General features: G+C 31.7%; 2 protein-coding genes across 2 annotated transcripts; both read right to left on the bottom strand.

Moving 5' to 3' along the window:
- Nucleotides 1-1,663: 1,663 nt before the first annotated feature.
- On the bottom strand, nt 1,664-2,991 carry LOC105775440 (F-box protein At5g49610). The gene has a single exon (XM_012597957.2). It carries the CDS (start codon nt 2,853-2,855, stop codon nt 1,785-1,787), a length of 1,071 nt encoding a protein of 356 aa, XP_012453411.1. The 5' UTR covers nt 2,856-2,991; the 3' UTR covers nt 1,664-1,784.
- A 2,235-nt stretch (nt 2,992-5,226) lies between these two features.
- LOC105775447 (protein AGENET DOMAIN (AGD)-CONTAINING P1) lies at nt 5,227-8,010 on the bottom strand. The gene is made up of 4 exons (XM_012597962.2): nt 7,425-8,010; nt 6,173-6,655; nt 5,591-6,073; nt 5,227-5,448 (listed from the first exon to the last, which is right to left on the bottom strand). Exons 1-4 carry the CDS (start codon nt 7,857-7,859, stop codon nt 5,437-5,439), a joined length of 1,413 nt encoding a protein of 470 aa, XP_012453416.1. The 5' UTR covers nt 7,860-8,010; the 3' UTR covers nt 5,227-5,436.
- Between the last annotated feature and the right edge of the window lie 6,378 nt (nt 8,011-14,388).

A 14,388-nucleotide genomic window follows, 5' to 3' on the forward strand; every position in this document is an offset into this window, starting at 1 on the left:
AAATTGAAATTAGTTGAATTATATAAAATATTTTTAATATATTTTTTCTATTGTTGAAAATTATGATTTGAATAAGCTAGTTGAACTTCAACGCCATCTAATTCAAGCTGTTAGAGTAGATCGAACCTCAGAGGAGACCATAATTGTATTAGAAATTTTCAAATGTTTTTTCAAGAGGTTTAAAAAGCAATTTTACCATTTAGGAGGAGACAAGTACCCTTATTTACCCCTCATGGTTATGCAAAAGGCTTAGATCTCCACACTTTTTCCTAATTTAGTATGTCAAACTTTTTTGGTCTGATTGGATACTTAAATTTGATAATTTTTCTCAATTTGGTACCTGAACTTGACTCTTTTTCCTAATTTGTACTTAATCTTTTTTTTTGTTCGATTTGGTACTTTTCAAACGTTTTGTAAATTACTCAAATATACTAACAATGTTATTTTTTTATGAAGTAGCAAAATGATCAATGTATGACTCATATGTAACAAATATGATTTTTTTTGTATTTTGTATGTTCAATTACTTTTAGTTTTGTTTGTTTAATTAATTATTTTATTAATTGAAAATAATAAATTTCTTTTAATTTGGGGTTTTAAATTTTTTTCTTATTTAATATTAATTAGTTAAGCATAGCTCAATACCTATTTTTTAAACATGAATTTCCTCTGATAATTTTTGTAGCATAACAAAAAAAAAACACCGTTAGTGTTTTACGTAATTTGTAGAACATTTAATAAATTTAGGTACGAAATTGAATCCAAAAAAAAAAGCTTGGGTACCAAATTAGAAAAAAATGGCAAGTTCAAGTACCAAATTTGGTCCCAAAAAAAGTTCAGTACCAAATTTTAAAAAAAATGGCAAGTTCAGGTACCTAATTGGGCAAAAAAATTTTAGATACCAAATTAGAAAAAAAAGTGTCAAGTTCAAGAACCAATGTTATATTAAACCTTATGCAAAAACTTACTAGGCATCATTTCATTTTTCAAGTATGATCAAGTTTGAGTTTTATGGATGGAAAAAATAATGTTTAGGAGAGTTTTTTCCGACCCGATTTGACTTTAGTTTTAGTTAGAGCCGATGCAGTATGAGACAAAATGCCTATAAATGATAAGAATCACTAATGTCTAGTGTCGGACTCCTAACATTTAGTTCATAAACATGACATTTTTTTTAACTTAGTCCCTAAACTTTTTTAGTTCATATTAGTCTCAAAACTTAACTTTTCTCAATTTGATCTCTGAAATTGAATTCCGTTAAGGTATGATAATATGGTCCTCTAAGATTTTACCACATCATCACCTAAAAATTAATATATATATGTAAAAACAAAAAACAAAAAATATAAAAAAAATTCAAGTGATGATATGGTACAGGCTTAGAATGTCATGTCATCATAGCTTAACGAAATTCAAGTTCAGGTACCAAATTGGTAAAAGCTATCAAGCTTCGAAACTAATGCAGACTAAAAAAAGTTCAAAGACCAAAATAAAAAATGTTATCAAGTTCAAGGATTAAATGTTATTTTATCCCAAACTAATAATATCTCTAGATTAGAATGTGAATGTTCATCTTTTCTGGCTTGAACCAAGATGATATGACTTCAATGAATACTACAATCAGCCAAAATGGACTAAAATGAATAACTTGAGAGACCATAGGTTTAGACCAAAATGAAGACAAATTTCATACAATAAAGCAAAGAATTCAAAGATTCACAATGTTTTCATTTTTCAAAATGGGTTTATTTACTAACAACAACCTTATCATCATATGTTGGCCTTCACTCACAAGGGAAAATCGAGGTTCGAAATGCGTGTGCCGAGAACCACAACGGGAGGGTAGCGTTGTTCTGCACCGAGTACATCTCTTTCCACGCCCAGCTCGTCCGATGATAGACCAAAACCTGCTTGTGCGTCGCCAAGAAGACGCATTCGCCGGTTTGAGCTATAGGGAAAATACCATGTACTAGTCCCTTAATGCACCCAAGACTCACCCTATCCACCATATGCCAAAGCTCCCTCTCATAGTCTTTCATTACCCAAATCTTCATCCATGTATCCGAAATCTCGATCAAAGACAAACATCCGTCGGATTCCAACAAGTAAACTCGGTTCCCTGTCCCGTATCTAGTTTCATCCGGCACCGAAACCTTTCTCCAAACCTCGAAATTGAGATCAAGCACGAGTATGTACGAACCGCTACCGGTTAACCAATGAAGCGCGCTATTGACGTACACAACTTGGTTCCTATTCATATGTGTGAAGATTTCTTCTTGGGAAGAAACAAATTTTCTCCACTTATTCGAATCGGAATCAAATATCAAACACGCGAATGTCTTGTCCGGTCTACGACTTGACCCCGCACATTGATACCCCGCTAACACAACATCAAACTTACCCCGCGACGGATCACAGGCCAAACCAACAAGCGTGGCCTCACTGTCGGGGTAAAACCGGGTTAAATTCTGGTCCTTAATCTTAGGCAACACCTTAAACTCCCTAGTCATTGGATTACAAACATAATAAACACCCTTAACAGCAATGCTGGAACAACACAACAATCCATTACATGAAGCTCTAATGTTGACCTTGTCTCGTAAGAAATCCAATGAAAATTCGGACACACCCGTCGAATTATCGACACAGATTAAGCTCGAATTCGGCTTGGTCGAATCGTGGACCTCAACAAGGACCATGGGATTCTTATCAGACACCTGGTTGTAAAGTTTAACGAAATATTTGTCTGAGGGCAATCCATGCCAAAGTTTGCAAACAGTTCTGGTTTTAAAAAGGGGCTTTATAGGTAATCTAGCAAGGACTTCTATAATAACTTCATCAGGGAAAAAACTCATATCTTAAAAATTTTATAATTTAATCCAAGAAACCAAAAAAGAAGAAGAAAAAAGAAGATCTTTAAAATTTGCTTACCAGATGAATAAAAACTGCCATTTCAGAGATAAAGAGAAAGCTTTTATGGATTGAATGGGGGATTTGGTGAAGAGGAAACTAGCAGTTATAAGCAGGCCGTTCTACGATGACACCTTTTTCTTTGGTTAAAATATGATGTTAGTCCCTGCACTTTGACAAAATTTGAGATTTAAAAAAGGGAAAATATAAATTTTTGGTATCTGAACTTGGATTTAGGGTTTTTTTTTTTGTCCAGTTAGGTACTTAAACTTTTGAATAGTTCAATGACTTAAATGAAAAATTTCGAATAGTTCAGTAATCATGTTGTAACTTTTTTAAGTTGAATGACTAAAATGCAAACTTACTAATAGTTTAGTGAAAAGAGTGTAGCTTACCCTTTTATTTTTCATTTTATTTTTGGTTAAAATATGTTGTTAGTCCCTATAGTTTGACAAAATTCAAGATTTAGTGCCTGTACTTAAAAAGTTCCTCCTACTTTATTGATTTAAAATCCCAATACAATCATTAAAATCGTAATTTAGAATTTTGATTAGATTGTCCTCATATGATTGGTTAGAAAATAAACATGATAAATTGACAAATTTCAAAAAAACTACCAAAAACGATAATGATTGAACTAAGATTTTAAATTAAAAAAAAAGGGATTGAATTTTTAACATTTTAAAGTATAAGAATTAAATCTTAAATTCTATACAAGTAGAGGGACTAACAGAAAATTTTAACCTCTTCTTCTTTCAACTCTACGAAGTACAAAGGCATGCTATAAAATAAAAAGTCAATTAAACAAATTCAAGCCCGCGAATTGGAATATCGAATATGTGCCAATTAAAACACATGCTACATGCAGCATTTTAGCTTAATTATATAATATTTTTTGAACAACCGATCGTATTTACTCTTTTTGGCACAATATCTAGAATTATTTATAACCCCTCTCCGACTCATAAATAGGAGGATAATGCGTTTCAATGCACTCGAACCCACGTCCTCCTACATTAACAATAATATTCATACCAATCGAGCTAAGACTCGATCGATTATAATATCATATTTTTTAACTTTGCGAACAGATTCAAATACCGCACATAAATTTTTTTATTATTTTAATATGTGATATTTTAACTTGTGAAAGAGGACTTTCAAAAAGAAATTGTCAATTTAAGTTGATTGATTACTTTGAATTTTAATTCAATAAATTAATTTTAAATTCGTGTTATTTCGATCCTAAGTTTATTTAAATTTTTTAATTCACTAGTAGAAAGTAAACTGTTAAGGTCATGATCAATGTTTTCGAGATCAAACTTGTTAAGTTGGTGTTTTAGTTCGAACAAACAATCTGATTTCAATTAAATAAACTATTAAAAATTTTAAAAAACTTAAAAATATTATAATATTAAAAGAATATAAAATCCAATTCAATAGTTGACTTAACTAAATTTTTAACCTAATTTAATCAATTCACAAATCAATTGTTAAGATAATAATCCAAAATATAATAATCAGATAAACTTGAAAAGTCTGATGAGGCATTTCTAGATTCTAGTGTTTGAATTACAAACATATTAGTTTAGTCAAAGAAAAGGAAACGGTAGAATTCGTCGAACATTTTTTTATGTGAAAAAATAGAATATAAAATATAGATGATTTTCTTTATCGGGATCTTTTAACGATTTGATGATGTAATCAATGTTCTTGAGATAAGATTAGATCGATCGATTCAATCGATTGAGATTAAAAATCGACTAGTATTCTGGTCTGAATAAAAGAGTTAAATCGATTGAATTGGAAACTGTTGAAACTGAGAAAATTTGAAAATTGAGACAAAAATTAATAGTTAAACAAGTCAAATCGGTTTAATATTTTTTTATTTTTAATTATTTATTTAATTATTGTTTGTCCAACAGTTGAATTAATCAAACTAATTGAATTAAGAACCAACGGTCTAACTAGTTCAATTATTAGAACCTTGTATGTAAGACTCTTTTATACCACATCATCAAAGTGATGACATGGCATAACCTTAGAACGTCACATCATCAAACTTATATATTTTTTAAGGGAGTAAAATGAATTTAACTGTCAAGTTCAAGGGCTACAAATTATATTATCCACTCTTAACATATGCTTATGCCTATGATAAAAAACTTTGAGGTCCCTTAAAAAAGATCATAAATTCGATCTTGTGTATAAAAAAAACACCATTAGAAGAATCCGACCCGACTCAACTCTAAATTTAATCGACCCAATGTTGTTATGTACTAAAATCTCATAAATCATGTTTACCATAGAAAGAGCTAAATCAAAGCCTTAGATTATAAACATATTTACATATGCATAGAGAAATATATGTGTTCATCGCTATTTATATAAACAACACCAAAAATTTAAACAAGATTGAGTTATAACACCAGTGTGCAAACCGATGACAGCATACCAAAAGTATCGATACGGAGGTTCGGATGCAGCCGATGACTGATCCACAATGGTTGCGAGTCTCTTAGTAGTTCAGATAGTATCCTGAAAAGGAAGAAAGTAAACAAGCATTAGTTTGTCTTTGATTGTAATGGGGATGTCGTACCACGAGACACGAATGCCAGTTTCGATGATTATGGCGGCATTATAGACATGTTTTTTTTTTGTAAATTCGAGATTTTCTTACCTTGGAAGGAATGATCCATTTTCCATTAATCCATTCTTGATGAAGCCTCAGATCATTGTGTTTGAATTCCATTACCTCGTTTGTGGTCTGAAAGTAGACTGCATATTTCCAGGTAGTGAGAACTTTAATGACTTGACCGATCCACCACCCGTCATTATACCAGGCATCAACGTTTTCGAACAGTTTATAACGACGGGTGCATCGAGCATGTTGGGGACGGGGTCTTATATACGAAGCATATGCTTCTTCCCTAAGAAATGCACCCAGATCTTCGGTTTTTAAAGTCAGATATTCCACCAAATACTTATCATTGCCTAATGAGTCCACAATGATGGCGGAGTACCATGAACCTTCGTAACCAGGTTCATCGCTTTTGACCTCTACCCTCGTACCCTTCGGAAATTTCACCCGAAACCTTTTTTCATTGACATCCATCTTGTGTAGTAACCTGTTAGAGTTCATTACGAGAGGTCTTGAGTTTTCCTGCATGTCATAGCGCAACGTATTCAATGATTAACGGAAGAACAAAGCATAAAACATTGTGATCAATGGTTTATGCAACGGAAACACATCAAAAAATACCTCAGAAGCAATGATCCATTTTCCATTCTTCCAGTCCTGATGAATCCTCAACTTCAAGTGATCAAATTCTAATTCCTCATCCGGTAAGCTGAAATAAACAGCATATTTCGATCCATCAAGCACCCTGGAAATCACACCAATCCACCACCCGTCGTTATACCGTGCGTCAACTACTTCACGTAGACAAAAACTTGCAACCGGTGAAAGTTCAGGTGGACACGGTCTGATATGTTGAGCTTTTGCTTCTGCCCTGAGAGGCACTCCATCTTCTTTCCTCGAGGTCGAATATTCCACCAAGTACTTGTCGTTGCCACGATATTCGACAATGACAGCATTATACCATGAACCCCTAAAACCTTCTTCATCACTGGTGATTTCCACTTCATCACCCTTTCGAAACTCGGCATCTGCCTGTTTTTTCCGAAACACGATCTTCAGTTTCACATTTCTGGGTTTATCATCATTCTCATTAGATGAATTGGCCTGTGATTCAAGATTTTAAACTCAAGATTTTAAACAACTAAGAACATATTTTAGTAATGATCAAAAAAGGGAATATTAATCAACAAGGAAAAGCTATCATATTCAATTCAAAACCGAACATGTAAGTAGTCGTGTTCAATATATGAATATGAGAATATGATCTCTGGAAAATCTACATCTAACTATAACCATGTAAGATACATTCTCGTGCTCACACCTAAATCCGAGTAACATAATCGAACACAAATACACATTTTGTAATGATAAAAAAAAAAAAAAAAGGACAATGCATCAACAAGAAAAAAAGCTATCATATTCAATTCAACGTTGAACACCTATGTTGCTCGGATTCTTCATGTTCGATACGAATTCCTACAAGGAAAACCTTGTGTCAAATGGATACCGGTACTCATATCCGAATCCGAATAACATAACTAATGGAGTATTTAATTAAAGAAACGAAGAAACCCATCATTAGTAATTGCACATATTTTGTAATGATCAAAAAAGGACTATGCATCAACAAGCTATGATATTCAATTCAACATCAAACCCCACACCCAGATCTGTACTCACACTCGAATTCGAGTAACAGTCGAACACAAATACCCATTAGTTAATTGAATATTTGATTAAATAAAACAACATATAACCCATCATTAATCATTGTACCAAAAATGAACTCAGCAAAGTTAAAAAAGTAAAATTTTCAATATATAACAAATAAAGCACGGTGGAATCAGGTCACAATTTTTTATATAAAAAATACCAGTTCAGCCATTGATGGGACCCAAGACCCATCGTCCCATTCTCTATGAAGCCGCAAATTACACTGATGAATTTCACTTTTTTCTTCTACTTTTCCTTCATTCCCATGAAAACCCACAACGTATTTGGAATCCTTGAGCAAATCCCTAACGACACCTTGATGCCACCCGTTCTCCCAATAGGCGTCGACGGCGTCTCCGATTTTGAAGCAACGGTTGAGCTCCAGCGGAGGCGACGGTCGCACGTGGGTTAAGTCGACGTACCCCCTGACACATTTGGAACCGTCTTCGGCGTGGTACTCGACGAACACCATGTTTATCTGCATTGCCGAAGGGGGTCGGAGCACGGTGGCTGCGTAATACGCTCCGTTTGGTCGTTTCACTTCAATTTGGTCGCCTTTGCTTAATGGCCCTTGGGATTGTCGTCTTATTTTCATTTTTTTTTCAGTGTGTTTGTTTGTTTTTCTTTTTCTTTCGGATTTTCCCGAGAAAAATTTGAGATCAAACGAGTAGAGTGTGATGATGGAACTGATGAATGATCGGCTAGCTGGCGCAGGATAGAGCAATGGCGGGATGCTGTGTCAGTAACATTATTCTCATGAATGCTCTTCGAACGGGTTTTATTTACGGAACTAGCCTTTTCCTCTTTTAGGTCTAATTTGGTTTTAGTCCCCTTAGTATATTGAAATTCAATATTTAATCCTCAACTTAAATTCGGCAGCATTTTGATTTTGTTTACTTTTATACTGTTATTACCTACTCCGAAATTGATAACACTTTTAATTGGCAATGTTAAAGTAGAGGTATTCATAGACTGAGTTAGACCTAGACTCGATTTTAAAAAATTTCTTTAGCCTAGGCTCAATCTGACCCAATTTGCTTAAATGACTCGGAGTTGAAAAAAATTAATGTGGCATATGTGTTATTTTTTTGTTCAATCTGGTATCTGTATTTGACAAAAGTTATATATTTTGGTACCCAAAAGTTAATTGTCAAAATTATAGTTTTAAACTTTTTATGATTTTGTTAATAAAATAAACTTAGTGTTAGTTTAAAATTTGTTTAATTTCGTGTTTAATTTGTCAAATACAATTCGATGAATGTGATTTAATTCGGTTTTTAGGGTTGATTTGATTAAGTTAATTGCTAATATTATTAGCTAATTATGAATTTCCATCAAATCAACTCTAAAACCTTGATTAAAAACTAAAAATTAACGATGTAATTTATGGGCACCAAAATATATAACTTTTTATCAAATACAAATACTAGATTTGACCAAAAAATAACACGGACATTAGAAAAAATGTCAAACTTAATTGCCAAATTATGTATCAAGCCAAAATTTAATCCCACACCTATTCCAAAGGGCCTAGGTCAACCACCCACTACACCATGATCCATGGACCCCTCTTTATTAAGTTAATGACACAGAAAAAAAATTATATAATTGATTGCATTTCCAATTAACACTAACTAAAAAAAAACCAAAATTTTGTCAAATTGAAAGATAAGGACAAAGGACTAAGGACTAAATTTGTGTCTTTGTGGACCAGTTTAGTCCCTGTTCTATTAAAAATAATTAAATAAGGTCAAATTGTTTACCGAGTTAATATTTTTAAGTTTTATGGTTTTGTAAATGAATTTTTTGTTTGGAATTGAATTGTAATTGAAAAATTAAATTTCAAGATATTGTTTATACAGTAAATGTTATCTCTGTTATAAGTTAATTTATTTGATTCTTTTAATAGTATAAGGACTAAAATGATCCATTTAATAATATAGGGACTAATTTAATTCAGTTCCTATAATACAGGGACCTTTTAAGTACTTTAACCTCTTTCAAAATGGATACTAGTCCATGGCTTGTAAAGTGGATAAGGGCCCATTAATATGGTGTGCCTCGAATTATAATGAAAATTTTAAGATTTGTATTAAATCAATTTTTTATTTGAAAATCTTACTTTAATGGCTAATTTTCTAGCTGATTTAAAATTTTGGTTAGACTATTTTCATATGACGTGATGTATTATTGATATAAAATAAACAATTAAGTCGATAAATTTTGCTAGAAACTATCATCAATGGTAATGATTGGACCTGAGATTTTAAATTGAAAAAGTAGGAGGATTGAATTTTAACTTTTAAAATACAAAGACTAAATCTCAACTTTTATCAAAGTACGAGGACTAAGAACATATTTTGACTTTTTAAAATCCCAATTTCAGTAAGTAAAGGGTGATAGGTATCTAATCGCATTTTTTGGTAAACTATACCAAGGTCATTAAATTATAGTAAGTTTATATTTTTGTCATTTAATTTTAAGAACTTACAAGTCGGTCACTGAACTATTTGAATGCTATAGTTTAAATTGTTGAACTATTCGAATATTAACATTTAAGTCACTGGCCTGTTAACTTAGCACTCGACATCTAATATGGCAGCTAAGTCACTATTTATCATAGGGTAAATTGCACCTAAGGTCACTCAATTGTTAGTAAGTTTACACTTCGATTACTTAATTTTAAAAAGTTAAAAATTGGTCATTGAATTATTCGAAAGTTATACAATAGGATTTTGGGACCTTTTTCACAATTGTCCAGCCTCCTTATTCGACGAAGAAACACATTAAACCAAAGCTTTTTCCCTTCTCTTTCAACTTTATGATTTAGTTTTCCTTGAAATGACCTAAAACTTCATTGATTTAAACCTAAAGCTTTAACTAAAAATGTCTTTTATCTTCATCCACCACCATTGGATGGCCACCTCACTTCGATATGTTCCTCTTTTAAGTGAGACTTTTTCTTTGACTGTTTGGATTGAGCCTTTATCATTCGGAACTCTTCAACTAACTCCTGATCGAATTTGATACATTTGACTCCTCTCTCTCTCTCTCTCTCTCTCTCTCTCTCTCTCTCTTAATATTTTGATTCTTTTTTTCTTGATTTTGTTTTATCCCTTTAATTTTATAGGTATTTTTTTGGGCTTGACTTTCATCCTATATATATCTATATGTGTGTGTGTGTTTACTTTGATTGTGGTTGTGGTAATATTTGATTGTTGGCTCGATATAAGGGTGTGTGAATAGCTTGATTGTGGATTTTCTTGAGTTATGATTTTGGTCGAAAATGAAATGATGAGTGGGTTAAGTATGAAAGGCTGCTAAGGTGGTTGGTTTAGAAGTAAGGCGTGGAGTTGACAATGGCTTTGGTAGGGTTTAGAGCTCGAGTCATTGATACTATTTGGATTATCAGGTTAGGGATAATGGTGCAAAGATTGAGTAACCAAAGTGTAAACTTGTACACATACTAATAATGCAATGCCAAACTTGCAACTTTTACTAATAGTTGAGTGGCTTAGGGTGTAGTTTACCCAATGATGAATACTAACCTAACGAGCACATCAAATGTCTGTTACTAAGATAACAAGCCAATGACTTAAACGATAACGTTCAGATAGTTTAGAAACTAATTTGTAACATTTTGAAATTAAGTCACTAAAAGGTAAACTTATTAATAGTTGAATGACTTTGGATGTAATTTACCTCTTTTTTGCATAATTAAGTTATTGTATGTTGACATTGCACTTTTAACGGGAGACACAAGTTCAAACTTTAAAAACAACATTGAGAAATAACTACGAATCTTAAACATGAACTATAAAACGATCATAAAAAATAGTGAGTTTTGTATCATTTACATCTCCCAAATTTATAATAATAATTTAAAAAATTGTGAATTACAATTAAATATTAAAAAAATGATAGGAAAATTTTCCATTGAAACTGTAAGTAGGACCACCAATAGTAATCACTGTTCTGCAAGAATCTTTGCAGAGTTTTGTTACATTTTTTTTTTCTCTCTCAAATGTGCCTCTCTAATACCCACACCACCTCCAAATTAGACTCACATGCACAAGGAGTGGAACTCAAAATTGAAATAAAGACTTTAGGGACAAAATTTAATGAAATATTAAATATTATGGTTAAACAGAAAAGTAAATTAAAATTATTAAATTCTTTTCGAGTTATTTTAAATTAAAATTGAGTAGAAAATTTCAATAAAAATTAAATTTTAGAGACAAAATTTAATCAAATAAATGTAAAGTGACGGACTTTAATATAGAGTTAAAGCATAGTAGTAAATTTACCTTTGATTTATAAGCACGATGATAGATATCGATTAAAATGAAAAATAGTTTCAGCTTCACTTAAAAATAATAGATCGGTGATAAATATCATTTGTGGGTTTTTTGTCCAAATTGTATTCTAGTTTAAGTCCCACTATCTAAGTTCGAATATTTTGCGATTACTAGTCTTTGCGTGTTGTAGGAATTTGATAGTGGTCAATATATTGATTGTAATTGTAATTCCGTTTGTGCATTATATTGATTGATTCCTATTGTAGTTATTGTAGGAATTTCAAGATTTTCATTTAGATATAATTTTTTCAGGATGAAAATGCTGATGTGGCATTAAATGATTGAAAAAGGGATGCAGATGATGTGACGTCACGATTTCATACAATCATTTCCTCAGAACCAAGTTAGAATTAAATCGATGAACCTATTAATGTACTTTATAATAAGCAATGACATGAGCCATATGCTTAGCAGTTGCCACCCCAGTAGAACCTCTACATCAAAAACCTCATGGAATCATGTTACCGACCATGGTTCCAACAACTGCAAGGTAGCACTACAGCAAGGTAATTTGTAGCTTGTTATTGTAACAAAGTTGATTGTGGTTACTCCACGGTGTCACTATGACATTTTATCGTAAAAGTTAAGTCTTGACTAGATCAAGTCACCGAAAAAGGATCAAAGTCATCTCGAATATCTTGATATAACATACTAATTACGCTTGATCTGGTACCGGCTACATCATATAAATTACACTTGATCCGGCATCGATCCTACCTTTATTACCAACGGTGTGGATTTTAGGCCATCTATGACATTATTGGTTTCCTGATTTGGTTAAAGTAGCCTTGTTGATACTCTCCAATGAAAATTTATATGTGAGAAGTGGGGGGATGTCTCCAAGCATTTTAAGTGATAATGTTCTTTGTCCGAACACACGGTTCCTTGATTCAACAATTCAGTGTCTCATGTTTCACATCAACTTCCCTAATATGATAAAGGCAATAGCCCCCCATTTGCTGCTGGCTATTGCCAACAGCTTCATGCAACTTCATTGGTACGTACGTTGTACCTATACTTCAATTTCAATGATTGATTCTCTTTTATCTTGTTTTCCTTTTAATCACATTTCGTTTTTAGTGGTGGAAAAAAAATATTATTTCGTTTTCATGGGTAAAAATTCTCTTTTTTTTGTAGTTAAATAAGCTCCTGACCTAAAATTTTTACTCATGAAAGTTATTGATTTTACTATTAAAGTGAAATATTTTTAAAAATTTAAACTAATTTGAATTTTATGAGAATAGTTTATTAATAAAAATAAAATAATAATTTTGAAAGTAAAACAAAATAATATTTTAAAATTTCTTGAAATTGCTTATATAATAAACACACTTGAATCACTCTTTTGAAAATCTTGATTACTCTTTTAAATTTTATGTTGATGTTAAAGTGTATAGAATTTCTATTGCTTCAATAAGAAATTAAGATAAAACTTGAAATTAAAAATGATTTTACTTTGATATTAAAATTAATGGTTTTATAGGTAAAAATCATAGGAAAAGGGTTTTTCTTTTACTAAAAAATAGTTTAAGGACTTGTTTAAATAAAGTGTAATAGTTTAAAGACCTTTTACAATATTTACCTTTGAGAAAAGTTGAAAGTAAAAATTATATTTAAAAATGAAATAGGAAATAAAAGTTATATAGGTAGCTACCTAAGTTGGATTTGTTCATTTACAAATGATCCTTTCATATTCATTCATTAGGAGAAAATTATCTTAGTAAGTCCTTTTATTGTGTTAAAATTATGTATTTAGTCTTTATACTTTAATTTGATATAATTTAAAATGTTAAGTTTTTTTTTAAAGTCCGATTGGCAGCATTGAGCGGCAATTCGACGATTCATATGGTAGAGTAGTACTCATCAAGTAGAAGAACATATCTCAGATCCAAGCTGGTCTAATTGTTAGTGGCGAAGCCAAGAGGGGCAGACAGGGCCTTGGGTCCTTTTGGTTAAATGGGAAAATTTTCTATTTAGCCCTTCCCAAAATACAAATCATTTAAATTAAGTATTTAAGCTCTTGAATAAATAAAATTTTACATTTTTAGCCCCTCTAAATAAATAATAATATAATTTAAGCATTTTAACAAAAAAAATTAACCTTGATCCTTCCAAAATTTTATAATATTATCTCACCCCCAAATAAAATTTTTGACTTCTCCCCTACTGATGATTAGTTTCAGATATCAAAGAAGAAAATTGTTTGAATTTTGGTTTGCATATTAATGGCATTCAAAGTTGTTTCATGAAGTCACACGATATCAGGCTGTGGCACGGTTTGTCCACACGGCCATGTAGTCCACCCACACCGTTAGGGGACACGGGCGTGTGACCCTTGTTTGCATAATTTTCTTATTTTTCTGTTTTGTTTTGATTTGATGCCTGATTGATACTGAATTGTTTTTTAAGCTACCTTATGCTCAATATAAAACCGAAATAGATTGAATTACATGATGTATTTGATTATATTTGATATGATGATGATTAATTGAGATTTTGATAAATAATTTGTATGTAATTGTTTGGTATTTGTTCGTAGTATTCTATTACTCAGGTTCGGTGACTGGACCGGGTAAGGGGTGTTACATGGAAAAATAAAAAGCAAAATTTTAAAAGAAGAAAAGAAATTTATCCTTTCAATTAGAGCCAAAGGTGAAAATGGAGAAGACGACACAACAACAATTTTACAATTGAGTGTCGAATGACTTAGATAAAAATTTTCAAATAATTTAATAACAATTTTGAGGAACGATGGAGTCAACAGAT

The sequence above is a fragment of the Gossypium raimondii genome, chromosome 1, assembly GCF_025698545.1.
Source record: "Gossypium raimondii isolate GPD5lz chromosome 1, ASM2569854v1, whole genome shotgun sequence".
Lineage (NCBI taxonomy): Eukaryota > Viridiplantae > Streptophyta > Magnoliopsida > Malvales > Malvaceae > Gossypium > Gossypium raimondii.